Source organism: Anastrepha obliqua, chromosome 4 (assembly GCF_027943255.1).
Source record: "Anastrepha obliqua isolate idAnaObli1 chromosome 4, idAnaObli1_1.0, whole genome shotgun sequence".
In the NCBI taxonomy this organism is placed as follows: domain Eukaryota; kingdom Metazoa; phylum Arthropoda; class Insecta; order Diptera; family Tephritidae; genus Anastrepha; species Anastrepha obliqua.
In genome coordinates this window covers 37,867,551-37,893,033 of record NC_072895.1, presented here as the reverse complement: position 1 = coordinate 37,893,033, position 25,483 = coordinate 37,867,551, and the positions used below count along the sequence as shown (strand labels likewise).

At 34.0% G+C, this 25,483-nt stretch overlaps 2 protein-coding genes across 2 annotated transcripts in view; one reads left to right on the top strand and one right to left on the bottom strand.

Annotated features, from left to right (window-relative positions):
* The window catches only part of LOC129244625 (ejaculatory bulb-specific protein 3), a 60,352-nt gene that overhangs the window by 9,768 nt on the left and 25,101 nt on the right, over positions 1–25,483 (top strand). The window lies entirely within an intron of this gene.
* LOC129244623 (scavenger receptor class B member 1) lies at positions 202–23,823 on the bottom strand. The gene is made up of 8 exons (XM_054882349.1): positions 23,635–23,823; positions 19,596–19,665; positions 14,587–14,839; positions 11,994–12,167; positions 9,212–9,404; positions 5,106–5,484; positions 4,908–5,029; positions 202–2,597 (listed from the first exon to the last, which is right to left on the bottom strand). The coding sequence occupies exons 2-8, from the start codon at positions 19,654–19,656 to the stop codon at positions 2,226–2,228; spliced, it is 1,554 nt and encodes a 517-aa protein (XP_054738324.1). The 5' UTR covers positions 19,657–19,665; positions 23,635–23,823; the 3' UTR covers positions 202–2,225.

Genomic DNA, 25,483 nt, shown 5'->3' with positions numbered 1-25,483 from the left:
TCTCAAATATATAATATTATACATGTAAATATATATATTACAACAAGAGCTTATTAGGAAAAAAAAGATCATTAATCTTATACTTACTTGTGAATTTTTTTGACATTTCGGGGGGAATCACAATACGGCATTTATGAGGTTTGAAGTGTTTTACATATGAAATGAGACATGTAAAGCGAGTATGAAAGTAAAACCAAAATCTTGAATAAATTAAACAACATTTATTCTAGTTAAATATGTATGTACATAAAACATAATCCCACATTATAAATTCACTAGAAACTGTTTACTTGCTCTATTAAAAAAAAAATTCAGACATAGATGCATATGTGCATACATTTGCAGAGAAATGGTACCATGTGCAATAGGCACGCTAATACGCATACATATCCATGTCTTGTAAAACAACAACCATTAAAAATTAAAGGAGTTGCTATTATAAACAGATATATTATACATTAAGATATCCTCAATTCCTTATAGTAAATCATACAAATGTACCAATAATAAAGAGCTTATTTAGTATACATACATATGTAAATACATGCATATTCCTGTTTGTGAGTACACATACGCATAGCTTTTGAGAGTAGCATTTATGCATTCTTGAAAGTAGTCTACATTGAAATTTTATTTTCTTGCTTGATACTTTTCAGAATGAAGATTTCTTCATTCCTACTGAGATATACGGATTTTATAATTATATGCAGATATTTAAGTACAGTTACTACTGTGCATATTTCAAAAACACTTTAAACAGGTACTATATAAAATGAATTTTTTTTGCATAAAAGTAGGTACACATACACACAAATACACTCTCTTTACTCTTTTAATGGTTATTTTTTTTAATCTACTCCAAATAAGTCCAGTAAAATACACTGCATTAAACAACTGTAGCACTAGATTTATTGACAAGTTTTAACAATTTATTTCTTTTTATTTATATAGTTCATTCTCCTACAAAAATGATATAAACCCAAGAAAATTTTCGGGTATGCAGTTTTATAACCAAATGAATTTTGGTATAATAAAGTGCAAGTTTCAAGCAACTCAAAATCGCGTTGATTTTTGGGATTTCTTTTTTGTTGGCGCTATTGTGCATTTTCTGTACGCAGCGAATACTAGAAATTTTTTTGTATCGAAGAAAACACACCGTCAGCAAAAAAATTGTTGACTTTCCCATTAACTTCAACTTTTTCACTTAAGTTTAATTAAGTGGCAACCGTTGACGCGTTCTATCTTGTGAATTGTTGACTTTTCCCTTAACTTCGATTTTCTCACTACGTATTTAAGTGGAAACCGTTACCTCATTTACTCTTGAGACTATGGTGGAATATTAATGTGCTTTTGCATCATGTATGTGTACCTGCGGCGTTCAAGGTCCATTATTGAAGCAATATTTTCAGGATACAGCATATTTTACATATTTGTTAAATATATATTCGAATTCAACTAAATTTATTTACAAAGTTACAAAAATTAAAACAAAAACACTTATTTATATAGATATTGATCATTTCACTATAAAGCATTGCTAAGACAGTGTACAAAAATATATGTACAGTTGTATGTATGCATATGCTTTGACATACATACAAAATAAAACGAGTGCAGAGAGAAAAAAGAGGCGACCCTTTCCTTCACTTTAATAATTCAGTCTTGAATATTTTATTTTTTTTTTACAGTCACAATTTAAGCACACACTTATCTATTCTAATACCCTGGAGTACAGTAGACTTAATTAGGATTGATAAAAAAATTTCAAATTTACATGTTGCATTTTTGGGCTTCCTTCCCATGGTTTCGGACAATTAAAAGAATAATTATTTATTTACAACGTTTGTATGAAATATTATATAATATATTGCATAGTATAGGTAGTGTTGGAAAATGTGTAGTACGACAAGCGTACATGTGTATGCAGACCTAAAAAGAAAGGGTATATGTATGTACGTATATCATCACAATACTCTATAGTAAAACGGATCGTAACTCAAAATTGTATTTAAAAATATTGTCCCTATTCCTGTCTTTAATTATATAGGTAAGTAAATTATACGCAAATGTTTGCATCTTAAGCATATACAATGTACATATGCATGTATGTATGTATGTATTGTATATTTTCTTAATTGCAATAATTCAGGTATAGTACATGTCCCGCCTCCTTATCTAACTTTCTACTAAATATTGTAAATATACATATCAAGATTAGAGTATTTTCAATGTTTAGGTTCCTTGGCCTTCTTTTTCGTTAAATCGAATTGTGCCGTTGCTAAATAATTGGAACCTTCTAAATGCAGCGTACTTTGTCTATGCGAACTTCTTATTAAACAAAATAGAGAAAGCAAGAGAAGTGAAGCACCCAAAACAAATAGGGCAATTATGAAGCCCAAACGTATTTTCGGCGGCACAGTCTCAGCGAAGCTCATTAAATCGGTTATTTCATCCGGTAGCCCCTCTATACCTTCCTCAAACCACAATATGGGAAACACGATGTCTGGGAAATTAGCCACTTGTTTTATATCGAAAACTTGACTCACAGCCAAGTTGATCTGAACTCGAGCACGGGCCCTCAAAGTAGTTCCCAAAGTCTGCAAAGAAGTAAAAAGTGAAAATTAACTTTTGTTTAGATGGAAAAATATTAAAAAGGTAGTGACATGAGCTTTATACAGATGCTTATGAATACCTGAAGCCGCCTCTTTAAACAAATTTCAAAGCTTCTTACACATAAAAAAAATATTATTATAATCCAGCTAGAAACATATCAACATACTAGTATTTATATATCCATATGAGTCTTGCTGAAGTATATCACCTTTGTGTGAAATGTATAATCATAAAAATAGTTTGTGCCCCTGGGCAGGCAATGACAAACCCCCAAGTGTAACACATTTCTGCCATGAAACCTTCATATATGGGACAATATCTAACATACATATACTCGTATACATATATTTATTAGTTTGGAAATTCATTATTTTAGGGTCGGGTGATTTCACTTCGGATTTGCTTTTTGAGATACTGTGAGAGGTTGGTGATAATGCTTTCGGTTCGAAAAGTGAGCAGAACCCCAAAGAAACAGGTTCCATAAAAATCAGAAGCATATGATTGGCCTAAGGATGAATATTATCACATTGTTGCCTCAGGTACTTCTTGTAGAGTAGGATAATTTTGTTTTCTGAATTGTTAAAAAATATTGGTAATAATTTCAGTTTTATAATTTTAAGTTCTAATAATGAAATTTATTTGTATCGGATCTGATTGGCTTTGCACACCGAATTTTTCGATGGTTTTTTGTAGTAAATATTAAGCAATATCAATAGGTTAAACATTTTTACATTTTTTACAAGAGAGTTGAATTTAAGCGTGTAAGAAACATATACAGGATTTAAAAACACTAATATACGTTCCAGAGAAAGTGAAAATTTTTGTGACTAAACGCAAAAAAAGAGAAGCTACATCTAGCGGAAAAATATTATGGTAAAACTGCTACAACGCAAAGAAAATTGATTCCAAAAGTGTTCATATAAACCTTATTGCTTTAATTTCATACTTTTTTCTCACTCTCAAATAGTTGCATGCGTTATTTAACAACCCAAAATTACTTTTCATTTGCAGGGGAAGTTGCAATTTTTTATTGTACACAGTTTTACTTCTAAGAGTTTGCAAGTGAAAAAAGCGGCTGATCGCAAATTAAAACTAAACAGGAATTAAAACTTGCGAATTGAGTCAAAGTTCTAAATTTGAATAAAAAAGGTTATTAAAGTGGAGAATGTAAATAAATATATTTTAGATAAAGTTTATAAATTTTATTTGAAGTCATATATTCGAATCGGAATCAACCAATGATATAGTGGTATGTACTTCACCAGTCTCCGTTAATGCAGTTTCCGAAATACAAATCGAAAACGTTGAAGGTGTCTTTCGTGTTTTATGCTTTTACTTCTTGGTTATTAACGAATTTGACAATATATATACGAGTACATACATGCATTAACATATTCGTACAACTTGCGAATTGTTACTGCGCTCATGTACTTTTTTTGATATTTTTCTCTTCGAGAGAGAATTCTCGGAAATTAAGTTACTGGCAAGTTACTGGATAATTTTTACATGAACAATCCTAATATCAAATTCGAAATGTCAAATTTGTCACTGGTGTGCATTTTGTTGTTTCTTTTCTATTTCTCTAGACAACAACAAAGTAAAAGTTAAGCAGAGTTTGATTATTTAGAGAACATATAAAGTTATAAAAAAATCAGATCAACTGCTCTACTGCTACCACCTTCTTCATGTGCGATGGACTGCTTAAATATTCTTTTAATTTCAAATTTTCATTTTCAAAATGGCTCTGTTTCCTTTAATCCAAAATCTTTTATTTGGTGATATTACAAAAACTACTTGATAGAAAAAGAATTATGTGGATTTTTTCAGCGGACGAGGAATTTCACTTCGTTAATTTATTTTTATTGTGTTATTTTTCAACATTTAGTTCTTGTGTTAGGAGAAATATGAACAGGAAATATTTTCAGAAGAAATTCAAAGTTCTGAATCGATGTGGCATTTGTCTCACACATACATACTATATGTATGATTTGAAATTCTAAAAATAACATTTTTGTAACTGTTACAAATCAATAATACCACAAAAAAAAAAAATCTTCCGCATAACACTTATCAGGCTGCGTAAAAAATAAGAGTTGGAAAATGACTTATAGACACGTAAAAACTTTATTCACTAACACTTATTAGAGACACTTTTATGAGACAATTTTTTTATATGCCAAAATTTTGACAAATTTTTTAGCTCTGAAATGTTAAATAACAGTTATTTTTGTCCCTGCTAAATTTTTGTTTGATGGTAGGTACTTTAATGATGTATCATATTTAATTAAACTTACAGGATGAACATCTATAAAAAATCCATGTTTTTCCTTCTCGGGTGGAGTAATGCCTTCCACTGCAGTTAGTAAACTTTCATCTCCCAAATAAAAGTGAGGAAAACTTAGCATAATTGGGGAATCTAAAACACATATTTAAATGCATTAAAATATATATACATACATATATACAAACACAAATATTTTAATTATTTTTACCGTATTGGCAAAGTGAGACATTGAACAATCCATTTGGTGAACAAGAAGGTGGGCCTGCTGGGCAGAAACACATATTTTCCGGGTTACTTTCAACGTCAGAAAATACATTTTGTGGTGGCGTGAACCTATAGCCAATTACATTCTTTTTGGCTTCAACTTCCTTTTCATAGACAAGCGGCAAAAGTCTGCACAGATCTTTGTCATATATGTACAGAACCCGATTTGTGTCAATATGTGGCGGGAATATCGACCCATCTGTGCCGTTTAATCTGTTGCAGTCATCACTTAACCAGTGAGGCAAAAATGATCTTCCGTTGTATTTATCGATTATTCCGTACTGTGTAATGTCATCTACTCCAGTGAATATTGTTACGCGATCCTGAAAGGAAAAGTGACTACGTTGTAATTACAGATATAAAATTATATTTGCATATGTATGTTATTTTTAAAGATAATTAAGCTTCAAAAAGAGCTACGATTCGAAAAATTTCGCGACATAGACGTACTGCAGTGAATGAAGATCTAGCGGCTTCATTTCGTTCGAATGGATACAGACGCTCCGGCTCTGAAAGTATTCGACGCGGTATCAGCTAGTCGTAGCAGAGGAAGAGGAAGGCCTCCTCTTCGTTGGAAAGATCAGGTGGACAAGGACTTGGCTTCACTTGGTGTGTCCAACTGGCGTCGTTTAGCACGAGAAAGAAATGAGTGGCGCGCTTTGTTAAACTCGGCCAAAAACGCGTAAATTTTTCTTACGCACCAATTAAGAAGAAGAATGTTTTTGAGCATTCAATTTGTTATTTAAATACTGAGTTCCAAATTTATAAAAACATGTTTTTATTCTTTCAGAACTTAACTGAAACAATTTTATTTATTATTTTATTTATTATTTTTTTACAACGCGAGATTTTCTTTCCATTAAATTTATAAATAACTACTTCTATTTTTTTTATACGAATAGTCTCCTAATGAAACATCGCTGCTATTCGTCCGCCGTTACCGCTGACTTGACAATTAGGCACTTTGTACGGCCCTTACCATATACAGCACATCGTTCGTAATTCCTTTTCATTTTCTTATTTAAAATCAGTCACGTAGCTCAAAATTTGAAATTAAAATTAAAAAATTAAGATTTTTAATTATAATATATATTTAATTATATATATATTATAATTATATGCGAACATGCAGTGCAAAATACAGAAATGTCAAAATCACCCTTGTGAATGTGCCTTGATATCTATATTATATATATATACTAGTTGTTGTCGACTTGTGCTATAATATTCTAATTTATAGACTAATTATTATAATTTTGTTTTCTTGTAGAGGTGTAGATATGTTAACTATAAAATTACAGTTTAATTACTCGTATAATTAAAACTGGTACGAAACACGGCTTCAAGTGAACACGGATGCTTTAGGTCGGTATAAAACGTGGAGAGATGCCGCAATGAAAGCTTTCTTATGAACGAGAGCCCTCTTTTTGATTGGCCACAAACCAGCCGATTGGTAATGACGCATACATTGCTGTTGTGACCTTTGTCCGTTCCAGCAGTGAATACGCTGCATTTCAATTGGTTTTACCAGTGCTAACTTTTTGCAATACGCTTAAAATTTATCTCATAAAGTAAAATGAGACTATTAACCAGGTTAGTTTACGACGGCTGCCACTCTGCATATAGAGGGGCATACTAATGGATCAACATTGATCTCCAGGCCATCCATTGTGATGGCGCTTGGTTGGACTCATTTCATCCCTCCAATAATATATGAAATATTGTGAAAGGCTTTGGATTCTAAGTTTGCCAGACATCCAAATTGTAAGAGACTAGACACGATTTCCATCGGTTCCCATTAGGTAGTGCCCGGGAATGATATCAACTATCGCACTAATGGATAGGTAATAATGGATATGTCGGGCTCCTGGATAAGGGGGATATGAGGAAAATTAAATAGCGGACCATTTATCTAAAAAATAGGCAAACATGACTCTAATAGGTCGTATGCCTTTCTGGGGACTTACAAAGGTCTATATTAGTGAATTTCTCAGGAGTAGGGAGGAGAAGAAACTCGTTGAACACTAGCGAGAATCTATTGGTCAGGTACAATTCCTAACGCCGGACAGAGGAATTTCTGAATAGCTACTTTCACTCAGCAGAGTACATTTAAGACCTTCATCTGGTTACTTTACGGGCCACTGTAGCCTGAGATACCACAAAAGCAATATTTGCCTCGCTGAAACCATCATCTGTCGATTTTGTGAATGGACTTCCCCATTTGCTGAGTTAATTTTTATTCGTTATTCTATTTTTTCAATGTGGAAAGTTCTGTTACGTTTTGGGAGACTCCTGGGACGTTTATGCTCGTAGAGGTGGTTCATAAGGCGATGTGTTAGTACATTTATCATGTTTGGAGTATGAACGCTTTAAATGTACCATTTCATAAGCCCTTTGAGAGTGCTTTTGAGAGTCCTTGACGAGTGCATTTGTCCGATACTATTAAATTGGTCTATTCAGCCCTGAAATATTTGCGTGGGAAGCTCCGTAAAAATGTAAAAATGTACAGTTTTCATTTGGTATGGAAGTGCATCATAGTTCAGATGAGTGTGAAGACAAATAAGCGATTTTCACAATCGAATATCTTAGAAATTACTAAACATGACTTTCTCAATTTCAGAGATAATTGAAATACTTAAGTCAAGTTACGGAATTTGGCCTGGCGCACTGGTGCTTACTGGTTCGGCTTAATGTCGTGGAAGACTTCGATTAGTCACTTCCATTTGGTTTATCGAATAATTAATTATTATTCGCAATAAAATCTACATGATTGCATTTAATTTGCTTGCGAATAAAATTAAAAACTTATTAACCTAATTATTTAATAAGTTTATGCTTCTAATTAAATTACAAGTCAGCCACCGTAGCCAAATAGGTACGTGCGCGACTACCACTCGGCAGTACCTGCGTTCGAAACTCCGGTCGTGAAATACCAAATGATAGAAAAAGCTTTTTCTGCCATGAAAACCCATCTGTCGTTCGGCGGCGGCATAGAACGTTAGGCTCTTTTTGGGAAAACATTATGAAGCCCACTATAAATAGGAGGAGATGATCGGCCAAGCCCGAGCAATGGTTCACAGGTCCTATTATATACTTAATATTGGGTTGGGGAATAAGTTCATTGCTGTTTGGTAAAGGGTAAGCATTCATTCGATAGAAGTCTTTCTGCTCTACAAAGCTATGTTAATTGTATGTTGAGTTGTTTAATTTTTTATTAGTTTTGAGGCTTTGAAATGGAAGGCAAAACTCAACATTTTCGCCATCCAGCAACACCCGGTCATAAACAGCGCTTTTCGTACCGAATCATCACAGAAGATGAGACCTTTGAATGGCACTTATATATCATTATGAAGCAAAAAAAGGAGTGGGTGGCTCCAGGAGATATGTCAAAGCCGAGAGTCATACTGGATCTTCATCCAAAGAAGATCACAACATGTGTTTGGTGGGACTTGGAGGGCATGGTGTATTGGGAAATACTCGAAAAGAATGTCACGGGCAACAAGGAGCTCTACATTGCCCAGCTACACCGCGTGAATGAGGCTATTACACTGAAAACCCCTGATCGAAATGGTCAAACTATACCCCTTCACGACAACGTCAGGTCCCATGTTACACAAGTCGCAAAGCCGCCCTCCAAGAGCTCGAATGAGAGGTCCTTTAGCATCCGCAGTATTCCCCAGACCTTGCACCAATCGATTGCAATATTTTCCGCTCCCTGTCAAACCATATGAAGGACGTTACCTTCGGTAACAAATAGGTCCTTAAAAACTGGCTCAACAACTTCTTTGGCACCAGACCAGGCGATTTTTGACGGACACTCATCAACAAATTGGTCGAAAGGTGGGAAGAGATTGTAAAAAGCAAAGATAAATATATAATTGATTAACTTATTGATATAATTATTGTTTTTTGTTTAAATAAAAGTTTTCCGTAAAAACGCTACGAACTTATTCCCCAACCGAATATAATATACATACGTAACTAAACTACCATTGCCGTATCCGAATGGGCTTTGCGAAAGAATAACTTCTCATAAAATTATGTACTTACCGCAGATGTTCCATTTTTGCCATACATTAAACCAAATTCTTCATATGGTAGCTTTTGCTCTTTTGGTACAACATCTTTAGCTAATTTGAGAAGCGGGTCCTCGTAACCCCATAATAATTGTCCAACCGAGACTTGCACAAAAGGTTTTATTTTTAAAATATCCATTATGCTGGCCATTGCTAGTCGCAAAAATCTGAAATATAAAATATTGTATAAAATGGTGGGCTATTATTATTATCATTTTTTTGTATGAATAAGTTATAAAAGTAAATTTAAAGCTAAGGTACCAGCAGCTAGAGACCATAGCCCTTAAAAAGTGGACTAATTTGCTGGTTCCACAATTGCAAGGCAATAATTTTATTGCTTCAATATGGATATAATATTAAAATGTATAAATAATCAGATCGATGACATTTTCGTAGAAGTTCAAATGTTAGAGTGAGCAACTAAAGAAGATTTGCAGCTTTACTTTTCTACAATATGTCAAGCAACGATTGACATGTTGTTACTCTTGCGGCAGAGTTACAAATAAAATGTGTGTTTACTTACAACATAAGCCGCTTTTCTTTCTAAGAACTCCCTGTTACACAAACGGCAATCAGGTTTTCGAAAAGGAAAAAATTGTATAACTACGCTTCTAACTACGAAGATAGTCGTGAGTCCATTGAAGAGGAAAGCGTCACATTCCTTACCCTACATGAACACATAAAGGCATGCGATGCAGTTCACCAGAGTATCTTATTGCCAAAACTCGGCAAAGTTCTTGGGGTTTCCTCTACTTCTATACAGTTACTTACTACTTTTCTAAAAAAATAGGTCACAAGGAAGGTCTGGGGGGGCCACTGACATCATCTGTTTTAGAATCGCACAGGAGAGTTCCGCAAGAATATATTCTTGGTTCTCGTTGCATCAACAACCCACCAGCAATTCTTACTGAAATACATTCTCACTTATATGGAAATGATGCCCAGACTTATAGATCTTGCAAACTCAATGATATACAAGTAAATGACCGTGTTCTTAAAATCAACCAAAATTTATACAAATGGACATCCGACAGGTACTGCCGCTTAATCCTAAGAAGCCTTATGTGCTTGTTAATTTAGTCGTAAGTACTCGTAAGTTGTGCGTAAGGCGTTGCGCGCTCTGGACTATGCAACCCCTTATTCCTCTACGCATTAGTATTCTAATTATCAAAACATATGTTATGCCATCGTTAATGGATGGTTGTTTAATTTTAAATTGTAAATTGTGGTTATGCGTGTAAACACAAGTTTAATGTATTGTTTAATAATATAGGGTTATTCAATAGGTGCACTTCAACTTTTTTCCGATAGGGAGGGCGAAAGACGCAATATTTTTTATTTTTCGCTTGTCATTTGTAAACTTCATTAGTATACATTTCATCATGGAACGCTACACACTTGAGCAACGATTGCAAATCGTGCAAATTTTTTATGAAAATAATCGTTCTGTTGCTGCTACTTTAAGAGCATTACGGCCATTTTACGGTCCATTTAACAAGCCGTCACGTTTTGGGGTTATGTGAAGTCATTGTTCTACAGTAACAAGCCGGCGACGATTTGTGAGCTCAGAGCCAATATTGAACCCGAAATTGCTGGAATTTCGGCCGATTTATGCAAAAGAGTGGTCGAAAATTGGGTTCAACGATTGGACTTCGTAAAACGTGCACGCGGTGGTCATGCAAAAGAAATCGAATTTCATACTTAAATGTATATGTTCAAACTCGATAATAAAAAAAAAAATTAGTTAAAAAAGTCAAACCGTTTGTGTTTTATTCAAAAAAGTTCAAAAGTTGAAGCGCTCTTACTGAAAACCCCTTTATTACTCGTTATGTGTTCGGGATCAAGGCAAAATACCACGTTTCTCATCTTTCTAACGTGATCTACTCCATGTCCTTTGAGAAGCTTTTCCAGTTTAGATCCCTCTTACTTTTGCACAAAATCTACTACTCGAAAGTACCCTGGATAACTCGCCCTCAAAATAACTGTCACGAAATCAGTAAGAAACTCTAAACATCTCGCTGCTAGATACAAAACACTAACCTCAGAAAGACAATTCTTGGTGCCTCGATTTTGGAATGCCCTTACCCAAAATTTAGTATCTATAAGTAGCATGAACTCATTTCGACGCGAACTTAAAATCTAACATCACGCCCACCAACCTATTCGGCTACGGTGGCGTAGGTTCGAATCTCGCAGAAACACCAAAATGAAGAAAAAGGTTTTTTCTAATAGCGGTCGCCCCTTGACAGGCAATGGAAAACCTTCGAGTGTATTTCTGCCACGAAAAAGATCCTCATAAAAAATATATGTCGTACGGAGTTGGCTTGAAACTGTAGGTCCGTCCATTTGTGGAACAACATCAAAACGCACGACACAAATAGAAGGAGAAGCTCGGCCAAACACCCAAAAAGGGTGTACGTGCCAATTATATATATATATACATATATATATATACTTGTATATATATAATTAATATAATAATATATAATTATAAGGCTTACCCTTGTTGTGTTAGGATCGAAACATTAATTAAATAAAATGAAAATATATTTGTTCATGAATATCAATAGAAATTCTGGGGAATGAACTACTATAAATATAACGATTGAACTAAGGGTGCGTACATATAGTATTTAATTATTTCTAGTTTAATAGTCGACAAGTGAGTGAGCGTAGAGTGAAATGAATGCGGCGAAAACTCTTTGTATTTCACTTAAAATAAAGGTCAAACTTATTTTTCAAAACTAAAAACTTACCGTGCAGCGTGTTTACTTTGAGATGTTGCACTCAGCATTGGAATATTGGGAACGATTACCACATCGTCTTCCATTCCTACTGATAATTCCTCACGGAATGTGTAAATCTTTCTCAAGTTATAACTTAATGTACCATTTTCGTTTTCCACAATGTTGACCTTTTCCCACGACTCTCTGTGAAAAGAGAAACAATTTTTACAAATTTACATCTACAAAAATACATACATATTTACACACATATATTTATCGCATGTACAAGGTGGCGCAAAATTAATCATAAAATTTTGTTTTTAATAACACTTTTACTAAATGAAAAACAATAATTTTGAGTGAACGATTAACGCCACTAGGCTATTACGCGCTCCATTGCTTGACTTTTTGTATACTGCGGATGTCTAGTTCACAAATGTAAAATATAATTCACGTACGACGCCATTTGTAAAAAGTTGATATCTTCTGATTAATTTTGCGTCACCTTGTAGAACAATTTGAAAGACCGCATAATAGATTTAGTGTCGTAAAACTGTTGACGATGGTACGATTACAAATAGATTAATATAAAAAAATTAATAAAATTTGAGCAAAATGTTATTGAGGAATTTTTCCTTAAATATAATATTGTACATAAATCTACTACATACTAAGTTGTTCAATAAATTTTGCGGTTCGATAAGAAAAATACACACTTATGGTTTGAAATACACTTTATTATTCTGAACAGTTTCCCTGCACATTTATATACTTATTCCAACGAGATTCTAATTTATAAATTCCATCTCTGAAGTGAGAATCTGGAAGGGCAGCAAATACGTTACGCTTACAGCTGTTCTGATGATCATTTGATAAAAACTCTCTCCACGCATGATTTTTCTAACGTCTGGAAACAGATAAAAGTCGCTAGTGGCCAAATCTGATGAATACGGTGGATGCTCTGACAATTCGAACTTTAATTCATGGATTTTGTTATTTTGTTGACCATTTTCAAAATGACCTTGTGTCACAGTGCATTATCCTGATGAAAAATATTTTGTTTCTTTTGCAAACTTAGTCTTTTTTCACGAATTTTTTTCTTCAGCTGTTCTAAAAGGTTACAATAAAATTGATTGTTTTACCAGTTCGCAAGTAATCCACAAACAAAATTTCTTTCGCATCACAAAAACTGATGCTAACAAATTCTTGGGTTATTTCTGGATACGAACTCGAAGAAGCAGGTTCACACCACTCCTTAGCCTCTTGTTTTGATTTAGGATCATGTTGATGGACTCAAGACTAATCCATAGTGGTGAAGCGACGTACAAAATCCACTTTGTCCTTTCGAAAATGCACTAAATGTTTCTGAGAAAGTTGCGTTCGAATGTGTTTTTGTTCCCGGCTTTCTTAAACCTTTCATCATCATCATAGTTGACTGGATAACCCTGGTCAGATCTTCGCCTGCTGTAGCATATGCCTCTAATTGTCTCGGTTTCGTGCCTGTGTCCCCCATGCCCGAAATCCCAATAGGCGTCTTCTTCTACACCGTCAATCCATCTAAGCGGCGGACAGCCCGTAATCCGTATTAGCACGCAATATGTGACCTGTCCATCTGAATCTGTTGATCATGATTGTGGTTATCACAGATGGGTGCGCATATAGTTTTTAGTTCATGATTGTACCGTTTGCGCCACTCGCCTTTATCACATATCACGCCAAAAAATTTTCGCAGAACTCTCCTCTCGAAAATTAATCTGTTTATCCGTATGTCCACGTTTCACTGCCATATAGCAAGATGGAAATAATAATTGAGCGATACAGTGAAATCTTTGTTTTTCTGCCTAGGAGGCGTCTCTTTAGGTATTGACACAGCGAAAAATAGCAGCGGTTGGCCATAAGGATAGCCGATTTCTGCAAAAGTTTTGTTATCATGATTAATGATTACTCCAAGGTATTTAAATTCCTTCACTACTTCCAATAGTCATCGATTTTTAGTATTTGACCCACATCGTGTCTGACAGATCCCGATGTAGTTAAAACTAGCGCTTTAGTTTTGGCTTCGTTTATTTCCAAACCCTAACATTTTGCTGCTCTTTCCTGGCATCCTTTATTTCAGTTTTCAGTGAAAATATTGCTTACACTGCCCAATGAGATGCCTAGGGCTTCTGCTAAATTTCTTTCAGTCACTCGACTCTTTTCCTACAATTTCTGTTATTGTTGCTATTTTTGGACGTCCTTGTCGTGGATTGACTTCAGGGCTTGTGCAACCACGTTTAAATTCAGCAACCCATTATTTTTTCTACTGTACTAATTAATGGTGAAAAATTCTTTGAACATTCGTTCTTAGTTTTCTTCTACTTTTAAACCTTCCAAAAATATCTATTCTATTCTATCTATTCTATCACTGCCCGACATTTGATTTTTTGCATTGTAGAACGTACTGGAATACCTCGGTAGTAAATGGCTTATAAACAAAGAATGAGTTGACAGATTGTAATGAAACTTCGCATCCGTTCATAACAAACATAACAAAAAAAGAACTTAGACTAGTAGCAAGTAGTAGTTAGCGAGCCGCTAAACTTATTGAACAACCTAGTATTATTAATTCTTTCAAATAACTTACGTGTAAACATATGGACCCACTTCATCCAGAATTGGCTTAGATGCATTGTTCAAAAATTCGTTTGCATTTGTGACATTATACACATAAACTTGAATTTTAGGTTCCACTGGAGGTTTAGCCCACCAACCAAAAGTTTGACTGCCTGGTCGAAGTGCAACTTGGTAGTTAATAATTAAATTTACTAACGCAGTGAATTCACAAGTGACCAAAATTCCAAGAATAAGGAAGCATATTGCAATAGCTATCGTAATCCCTAAAAAAACAAAAGGAAAAAATATATATAGCTAACATGTTATTGCAACAATATAAATATGAAATAAACGATAATTTGAATTAAATATACTTAAGTAAGAATATAAAATACAAAACGAAAACACAAAACTTAACTACATAACTTCGTACACAGGCGAGCTCTAGTGTGCAGAAGAGTGTTTTGATTTTGTTCATATAACAGTTGAATGTAACAACGTAGAGGAATTTGGACATACATATATACAAAAAGGCCAAGAATTACGAGAGAAATCGCTCTAGTCATAACTGTCGTTCATCTGTCGACATAACGCGAGCAAATATTAATGTATTTAGAAGAAACTTGATACACATACACCACACGAAATATATATAAGACCTACTATATTTCTTATATTTTTTTATCAGTTTATGCCTAACAATTTATGTTTTTAATATTTAAACTTTTAACGATAAATGTTTTAAAAATATCCAGAAATAAGTGCACACTTCACGAAACTTAAATTAATTATTAAGAAATGTAAAATCTACAGAACGAAAAAAGTATAAGACCAACGTAATTATATTTTAACTAAGAAATAGAATTCTTCGGGTTAGTTTATAATTTGGAGCGTAGTCATTTGTGTGGGATCCTCTTTTGACAACTGGTTGAAGTCGTCGAAGCATCGATTTGATTAAGTTGTTTATAATATTTTGATCAATTTTTGACCATTCGACATTGGTCGCACTTCTAAGGCTTTTAGCGCTATCGATTTGTCTTCCATTTTTGCAACCGATTGACAAATATATCGCATACATTTTCGATTGGGTTGAGGTCAGGACTGCAGGCTGGCCATTCGAAAATTGGTATTCTTTTCGTTGCCAAAAACTCTTTTGTTGCTTTGGAAGCATGAACGACTGCGTTGTCATGTTGGAAAATCCAGTCCTCATCGAAAATATCATCAAAAAAGTAATAAGTACTTCGTCTAGAAGAAACATATAGGCGTTTTGTCTTTGACTCAAACCATGACAGAATCCCCTCCGAAATCAAGCGCCATTTTCTCCTCATTTCTCTTCCGTTTATCATACCAATGCGTTTGGGAATCATCTGATCCGTCCAGATTGTATTTTTTTACATAGGAAAAAATTTTTCTTTCCCATTAATCCTCCCAAAATTGGTACTTTTCTGCAAATGTCAATCTGGCCTGCTTGTGTCGTATGGCTAGCTTAAGTTTAGGTACCCGTTTTACATATTCGAGGCGGGAATATACTTGCAAAATTCTTTGCACATGACTGGTGGTAACTTCCAAATTAAGAATGAATTGAATTTCAGCAGCCTATTTGATTTATTTATAGCTAAACGTTTGATTTCCCGAAAATCTCTAGCATTTCTAGTTTTGGTTTTCTATCACTTCTTTTGGTACATTCGAACTTTTCTTTCAAATGGAAGTAATAGAAAATCCCAGTTTTGCCTTTTTTATTGTAATTTTGAAGCAATCACTCGCATTTTAAACTCTCTGTCCATACAAAAATGTGTCCCTGCTCCAATTCAAATAGAGATTTCCGCGTGGCATATTTTTTGTTTCTAAACCAAAACAAGCACATAAATATGAGAACGCGATGAAGCTATCAAAAACACTTTTTATATAATAAATTTCGTAATAACTTGCATTGTACGCCTTTAAATTTAAAGCAAGCGCTTTTGGTTTTATAATTATTTCGTTTCGCACAGAACAAGAATTTGTCTGTTAGTAAAATACCAGCAATAAGTGCCGAATAATTTCCATATGAGATTTTATAATGGCATTAGTAGATATCATCAGAATCATCTTGGTCTTATAATTTGTTCGTGCGTTGTATTACTCTTAGTCCGACACAGATAAATGTTGAACAAAGACGAACAGTGCGCAGCTTGCGCGTAATAAAGGAAATCAACTGTACTTAATGTGATGATTGATCTTTGTCTGTAAAACCCAGAATTTTGCTTTGCCACGCAGAATGAACAACAGATTGAAAAATAAAAAATAGTTTAAAAAAACCAAAAAACATTTTGCATTTTGCTTCACTTTCATAACCCTCTGTACATAGGTAGTTGCCAATAGAATGATTGTAATATTTACTATATCAAGAATCCCACGCTTTTAACTCTAATTTGAATTACTCTATTTGTATCTTAATTTTTGTTATAATTTTGTTCTGAGGTAGTTGACTATGACTGATCCTTCGATTTGCTATTACTTCATTATAGGTCCCTTTGTCATTAAAATTTATTTTCTACTTTTTAGTTCGATTAGCAATAAAAGCGTGTTTTTTTGGTTTTTTTAAACTATTTTTTATTTTTTACTTTTTAGTTCGATTAGCAAAAAAGCGTGTTTTTTAGTTTTTGAAGTGAAAACTTCTTTAGAATCGTTGGGAGTGATTTGAGAAAAAGTGAAACGGAAATAGCGACCCTCTTGGCTACGAAGCGTTATATTATATGTTGATATAAACGTAGCGACGAACTAAATAACTTTTATTTTCTCTTGTGATTCGAACCAAGGATTTTGGATCGGAAGCTCACATTGCTAGCCGCTCGGCTACCGCGCCATGCTGTCGGCGCTGGCCTAAAAGTTATTTAGCTACGAAGCGTTATATTATATGTTGATATAAACGTAGCGACGAACTAAATAACTTTTAGGCCAGCGCCGACAGCATGGCGCGGTAGCCGAGCGACTAGCAATGTGAGCTTCCGATCCAAAATCCTTGGTTCGAATCACAAGAAAAAAAATTTTTTTATACAGTTATTTTTTTTTTTATGATATGTTTATGAGGAGCTTTTTTTCATGGCAGAAATACACTCGGTGTTTTGCCATTGCCTGCTGAGGGGTGAGCGCTATTAGAAAAATGTTTTTCTTAATTTTGGTGTTTTCACCGAGATTCGAACTGACGTTCTCTCTGTGAATTCTGAATAGTAGTCACGCACCAACCCATTCGGCTACGGCGTTTGTTTAATTTTACTGATGCAAAAATGAGGGAAAATATTTGAATAAAGTTTGCTTACTGTTTACACATTTTCCAAAGGTGACGGAGAACCAAAATCAATAAATAGCATCACGGAATTCATTCACGAAAATTTAATAAAGTATACACCAGAAGTATCGCGGATACGATAAAGTTCCAATGATTTTAAGAGGTGATTTCAACGTAAATTTTGCATTGGACACAGCGGTTCTTCAATTGACTTTCTCAATACAACATTCAATTTAAAAATGTGTAACAATCGCACTGAATCGACAACACGATCAAAAACAACAATTGACGCGGTATTTCAAAGATATGTTGACAACATCGAAACCAAAGCATTTGTATCATATTTTAGCTATCATAAGCCACTCGTATCATTTGTTGAAATTGAAAACATTGAGGATGAATAATAATAAAATGAAGAAAATAAAATATGAACTTTATATCAATATTATAATGAAGCTATAATTATCCCGCCCCTAATGCTGTTTTCGTCTCATTCTCTCTCAGTTTGTTTTACGGAAGGTTTCACTTCTATCGCGTCTAACCGTTAGACTGGTATTTTTTTTTAACTATTTTTTATTTTTAGTATATGTAGGAGTTTACGAGTAATATACTATTACACAACCGCACACTAAATACTAACCTCAATGGTCCACACCACCATTCCCAATTTTTGTTTAAAAAAATATCCAATTCATGTTTCTACCGGTGTGGCAATATTGGCAAATGTTATAAAAAATGCACATTTTTCAGCGCTGTCACGAGAAAAAGAGTTTCCCATCTAGTCATCTATGTTGTGTGTTCCGAGTCGATCAGATTTTTAGAAGCCAGTGAAAGTTAAGCTCAAAGATTCCGTTACATTCATTCATACATACAACCCGAGCTAATAAAAGTGTGTTAATTATTCTATTTGTATCTTAATTTTTGTTATAATTTTGTTCTGAGGTAGTTGACTATGACTGATCGTTCGATTTGCTATTACTTCATTATAGGTCTCTTTGTCATTAAAATTTATTTTCTACTTTTTAGTTCAATTAGCAAAAAATCGTGTTTTTTAGTTTCTTTAAACTATTTTTTTTTATTATGAATGAAAATTATTGTTATCATTGCAGTCAGTGAATAAATGATTCGATATATTCGTGTTATATTTAATTCCTTTCTTATCGACTGTGAGTCTAAAGCTATGCAGTTATCGGCCGTGATAAAGAAGTAATCGGGATGAAGAACTTATTTCGTGGAGGGAGCCTGAGAAACTGATTTACAAGAATAAATAAAGATTTTTCATTTTACAACCAAATTCCCCTTACTTTTTGCCCACAGTGAAAAAAAGAAAATATTAATCCTGGCAATCCTAATAAGGATAGTGGAAAACTTTTATCAAATTATTGCATTGTCATCGGTCCTTGATAGGTGGGCAAAATTTCAAGTCGATCAGATTTTTAGAAGAGTGCGCAGCTTGCGCGTAAATTAAGCTTAAAGATTCCGTTACATACATAGCTACATTCATACATACATACATACAACCCGACCTAATAAAAGTGTGTTAAAAACTATGCCTCTTGTTTCCTTCCTTACAGTGTGCTTCCTTCGGCTAGGCATCTCAGTGTCTATTCCCACTTCAATGATGGGCATACTCTTTATGGGTGTTCGCAGCACTGATATACAAAGATTATTCGTTTCTATCATAAATATTACTACAAATTTGTTAGTTATTATATAATAAATATGTTAAAGCGGAAACATAAAAACTTATTTTAAGGAATGCCGATACTTACACCATTTCCGCAGATAAGTACTGTAAAGTTTTGTGCAAAATTTGTGCTTTCGGCCCTGCATTGCAGCTTCCTAGAAATAAAAATTGACAGCCTTTACATATACGATTTTCGTCATAATATATAGTATTAAATGCACATATATATGTATATGTATATATATATATATATATTTATTTATTAAGAAATAACAACAATTTGAACTTCAAAAACGTCGGGCTTAATTTGTCTTCTGTTTATCTAGTTGTTGGGTTGGCAATGCGATTGATGCTAATTGAAAAAATTAACTAAAGCTTTTTATAAAACTAAGTATAACAGCGCAATTTAATGTGGGGCTTTCATAATCGTAGATAGATTTTGTGCCGCTCACGTCTGTGACGGATCACATCGCCGCAATCTTCATCAAGCTGATTTTATTCTACAGGTTGTTCATTTTTGTCAACGCCACGATAGAAAAGAAAAAAGAAAGACACGACACAAGACAACTTCTACAAGTACTTGTATAGCACTTATGAGCGTTCTGGCAATGAGGAAAGGGCCTTTGGCCTAACAATCGATAAATTCAGATTCCAACAAAAAGCCTTTGTCAGCGAAGTCGTCTGTTAAAAGATATTTCAAGTAAGCAAAAAAATGGAAATAAGTCGATTTGTTATCGTAGGCGGCAGAAAGGATTCTAGTGTTTTATAGCGTTTCTTTTTCTAGTTTATTCTGCTCTGCGTCAGGGCTGTAAAATTTTTGCATATCCATAAGATTTCGCGTGCTTTTCTGGAAGTTATGCGCACTAACCGGGCTAAAGTGCAACATTTTCTACCCGATAGAAAAAATCAAATATGCAAAAACGGCTATTAGCAAAATATAGAAGAAAGCATCAAAATGTTGCCGACATAACAAGGGGAGGGATGCAATTGTCAGCGAACACCTGGAGACGCCTACTGAATTCAAAAACTTGCGCCATGTGCCTTCGATAGAATGAAATTAAAAGATTTGCGCAAAACATACCCGAATGGAAGAAGTTCACACTGGCCCTATATTCCAGACTAGTAATTTATGATAATGGTAAGAATGTTGTTACTAAAATTTGACTTTTATTTTCTCAGTCAAACATTTAAGTTAGAATCTGACTTTTATTTTTTCGATCAAATATTTAAGTTAAAATCTGACTTTTAATTTTCAGTCAAATATAATTTTTTAAACATAAAAGTCAAAATTTAAATGATTTCTTTTTGTTAAAAAAATATCGGTCTCAAAATAACGGTAATTGCTGACTTTGTTGGAAAAAATAAAAAAATCAAATCAAATGAGAGTAATATTCCTTGTCTAATAAGCATCACAAATTTTGCTCAATTTTTATAATTTTTTATAATTTGAACAAAATTTGGGCTTCACGAAATATTAGTAGAGGTACGAAACTATAATTTTGTAGTACGAGTGTAAATGTAAAATCAGTCGTCTTGTATGGTTGTGAAACCTGGAAAGTTACTAACAAAATTTGCCAGAGTATGCAAAATTTTGTAAACAAATGTCGTCGACGAACTTTCCGAATTTCCTACCCAGAGTTATAATGAATGACAACCTGAACCAGAACTTGCTAATGTCGAGATTAAACGCCGGAAATGGCGTTAGAAAGAAAAATAATGGCATCGCTAAAATGGCCTGGAGTGGAACCCCCAAGGTTTACGCAAGAGAGGACGACCCAAAAGTTCATGGATAAGCACGGTACAAGCTGAGTGTAAACAAACTGGTAGCTGGCCTTGTATTCGAGAAATTGCACAAAATCGTTATTGATGAAATGCGTTAGTCTTCGCGTTATGTTCCGACTAAGAACGACAAATAAATTGTAACGTTATATTCATTTATTTTTTTGTATTAAATTTATTGTCTAGGAAATAAAAAAAAATAAGTATCACGAAGCTACAAATTTTAAATAGAAAAATTTTTTCCGACTGCCTTTTGAATTGAAATTTTAAAAATAACTCTTAGTTTCGATCTCTAGCTTGAACAAAGAGATGCCATCTACTTTTAAAAGATTTATAAATTTAAAATATCCCTTTACAAGTATCAATGGAAAGTTTTGCCTTCAAATTAATTTATGTGTTCCAAGCTTAATGAAATTTTGCGCTCCAGACTTCAAAGAAAAAACGTATCAGCGTTCATAAGAAGGTGAAAAGCGGATGGTATTTATTTTATGCCAGCAAATAAACACAAATATTTCGAAATGTAAAATTCAAGATTACGTGATGATTTACACGAATCTAAACCATCCAATACCATTTTGATTCACTCTATCATAGAGACAACCCCATTCATGTATTGCAGCACTTAACAAATCTTATGAGCTTCCGGGTAACATTCCGCCACGAAACGGACCCCACAATTTACTATATAAGTACAAATAAAATAAAAATTAGAGCGAGAATCTCGACCTTTTATGTCAGGGTCACTTGCCCCACATTATCATTAGTTACAGGTGGTTTTTTTGCTCAAAGATCATCCATTAATTATGTAAGTATGCATGTTAGTAATCCTAAAACAATTTTTCTCAGTTAAAAATAAATAAATGCGAGCTAAAAGCCTAGTAGGAAAATTTAGAGCTAAAAATTTAACTCGTATCCACGAGCAAGCATGAATTTTTAATTTACAAAAATAAGCTAATAACAAACTAACGATATAAGCACAATAAAAGCACACACAAATGTATATGTATGTACGAGAATATGCATGTATGTGATATATGTTGAAATAAGAATCAGTAGAAACATAAAAACATGAAAACATCAGTACAAGGTGCTATGTCTAATGAATATGTATGCGTATTGACCACCTTGACCGGGGTCACAAATTCGCGTTCATCAAGCAAATAATTTTGAATATTTTAAAATCTACTCATAGCCATACATAATAAAAATATTCATCCGTTTATTCGCAAGTTGATTTTTGTGGCTTTAAAGGAATTTTTATTGTATTTGTTGCATTATGTGGCTGATATAACACGATTTGTATCCTAATCACGTTTCCTTCGAGGTTGTGACTCAAGTTTATAATTCCCAACTGAGTACGTTTTGTTTCAGCTCAATATCTTTTACGATAACGCACAAAGCAAAAAAGTGACAATATCAGTAAAGCTACATATACATGCATACATGCATATGCATAACCATTTATGTATGTATACTCATAAAAAGTTATGAATAAAGAAGCGACACAGAAGAAAGCCAAAAGCGAACAAAAGTGGTGTGCAATCAAATTCCAAGGTGATCAAGAAGCATTTCAACACAACTTATGCGATATACAAATGTAGATATTTTTAAATTGGCTTACAGGCACATACTACATTGAATTGTATGTGCGGGCAAGTGTGTTCGGTAATTCACTTCAGAGAATGATCTTCACGTACGAAAGAGGTTTAGTTGTTGTCTCGGAAAGACTTTGGACCGTCCCTTAGTAAGCGGGTACATTTACGTACATGCATACATACTTACATGTATAAACAAACGTATATTTACTCGCAGTTTCTATGATTTATATTTACTTTCTTGAACTTTTCATTTTGTATGGCACATAATATACAAAAACGTACATATCGACTATTATCGAAATACGACTGAAAGCTTAATTTCAATAAATAACAAGTTCATACATATGCAGATATATGTACATGCACACATAGTTACACCTTTCTATTGAATGTAATACAGAGAAATACATGCTTGCCCATGTACTCGCGAATTGTGCACATATGCAAGTAGTATTTCTTAAAGTCAGGCACTGTCTTTAAGTGCACTTATCTATACATATAGATACATATGTGCACATGTGTAGACGTTGTATTATATACTGCAGTATGCACATAAAAAAATGAACAAAAGTGAAAATATTAAGCCGTGTAAAATGTGCATAAATGAAGCTTTTCGTTTATACGAAAATTTTCCGGGCTTTCAGCCATGAATTTTTGGTTTTTAAATATATATATATATATATATATGCATATGTATATATTTTTTGGCACATCTCACATGCAATACGATAATGCACATAAATCTACCTCTGCTTAAGCAATTTCTTAAGATATTTCCCCTCTCGCGGATCACAATAATTTAGAAACTGTGTACACTTCAGAAACACGTTAAATAACTTTAGCGAGCAAAACCACTTGGCATACGATGCCACCGATGTCTCTGAAAGACTAAAGACAAGACGTCGGTTGCAGATTGAACATTGTAGTGTTGAAAATCAAAACCAGCTCGGCAGGTTGTACTTTGCTCAATACTTTTACAACGACTATCATGCAATACCGTAGTTTTGGATAAGAGATAATTACGCATACCCATACATGCATAGGCATAGCGTAAGCGCTCGAGCTTTTAAACATTTAAATAAAAATTAATTAATATGTCGAATATTTTTGCATTTAAAGTAAGCTCGCTTTTAGTTATTTACTTGTAAACTCTCTTATACTGTATTTTTCTCTCTATCTCTACTGATATGACACTCGTATAACTTTGGTGCACATTTAAGAAAACTTACGCATCATAACAAGTTTGTCGCTTTATTGAAATCTTTTGTTTTGTATTTAGGATCTATAATTCAACTTTTTAAATACTGAAATGGGCATGTCACCTGTGGAAATAATATCTTTTCGAGAAATTTCATTAAAAATTAGGAATTTCATTCAAGCAGTCAAGTGTAGGAAAACAATAATTTGATCAAACTAGCACTACTCATGCCCAAAAAGTGGGAAGTTCTGACCATTTTCCGCTAGATGTCTTTAGGGGCATACGAGTATACAATGAATCGGATCATATTATAGAATATGGCGATTTAAAGGTGACATTATATTTCAAAAACTCGTTTATGTTTAATGAAGCTAGTTGTGCTTTCCAAAGTTCCAATACCAATACGACAAGGAGGAAAGTCGAAGTAGGCGCTAAAATACATTTGGGGAAAAAGAAATCCATTATTTTCTCGGTAGATGGCTGTAGTGATCGATATCTCGTCAACTATCGATCAAAATATTTAAAGTTTATCCTCCTTGTCAAGGTAGCATTTCACATTTCCTTTCCCATTTTTTGTTTGTTTCATTCAGTTGAGAGCTACACGATAACAGGGTGGTAACAATGGAAGTCAACAAGGAGAAAATTTGATACATTTTACAGTTTTGCTTTGATAATGGCGAAAATGCAAGATAGGCCGCTGAAAGTGTGTGTATGGTGCCGATACTGTAACAGCTAATTACGAGCAATTTCGGTTTCGTTAATTCCGTTCAGGTGTTTATGATGCTAAAGAAAATATCGATAATGTCGATAAACTCACAGAAATAATCGAATTTTATCGGCATGTTAGTGGTCGTAGCACCACCCAGGAGCTAAAAATCGACCATAAAACAGTTTTAAACCATTTGCGTAAAAATAATGGATTTTTTTTCCCCCAAACTAATATTTCAAAAAAACTCTTATGCTTAATGAAGCTTGTTGTTCTCCAGAGTTCCAATACCACTACGACAAGGAGGAAAGTCGAAACCTGCGCTAAGCTACAATATATTTAGTTGAATACTGTTCCAAATGCAACACCAGTGCGGTGGCTTCGAAGATAAGGCTCATCACAAGAATAAGCTCGGTCTATGGATGCCTACACTGGATGCCGCAGAAATAGCATAACCTTCCTGATGCGTGACTTCAACGCGAAAATAGGTAACAATAACTTTGGTCTAAAGTATGGGCGTGCATGGCACGCAACAACAACGGCAGCAGGCTAATTGATGTGTGCCAGACGTTTCAGCTTTTCATTAGTGGCTCAATCTCGAACTCGCCTCTCAACAAGTCCATTGTTATGTGTGTGTGGCATGTGGCACCGTCTTGCTGAAACCACATGTCATGCAAGTGAAGCTCTTGCAT

Bases quoted from the DNA above. Each gene is read 5' to 3' on its own strand.
- LOC129244623 (XM_054882349.1), bottom strand. From the start codon at position 19,656: ATGCAGGGCCGAAAGCACAAATTTTGCACAAAACTTTACAGTACTTAT. The intron at 14,840-19,595 runs GTAAGTATCGGC...TTGTTTTTTTAG, and splicing joins TACTTATCTGCGGAAATGGT to GGATTACGATAGCTATTGCA. The intron at 12,168-14,586 runs GTAAGTTATTTG...CTCTTTTCACAG, and splicing joins GTGGGTCCATATGTTTACAC to AGAGTCGTGGGAAAAGGTCA.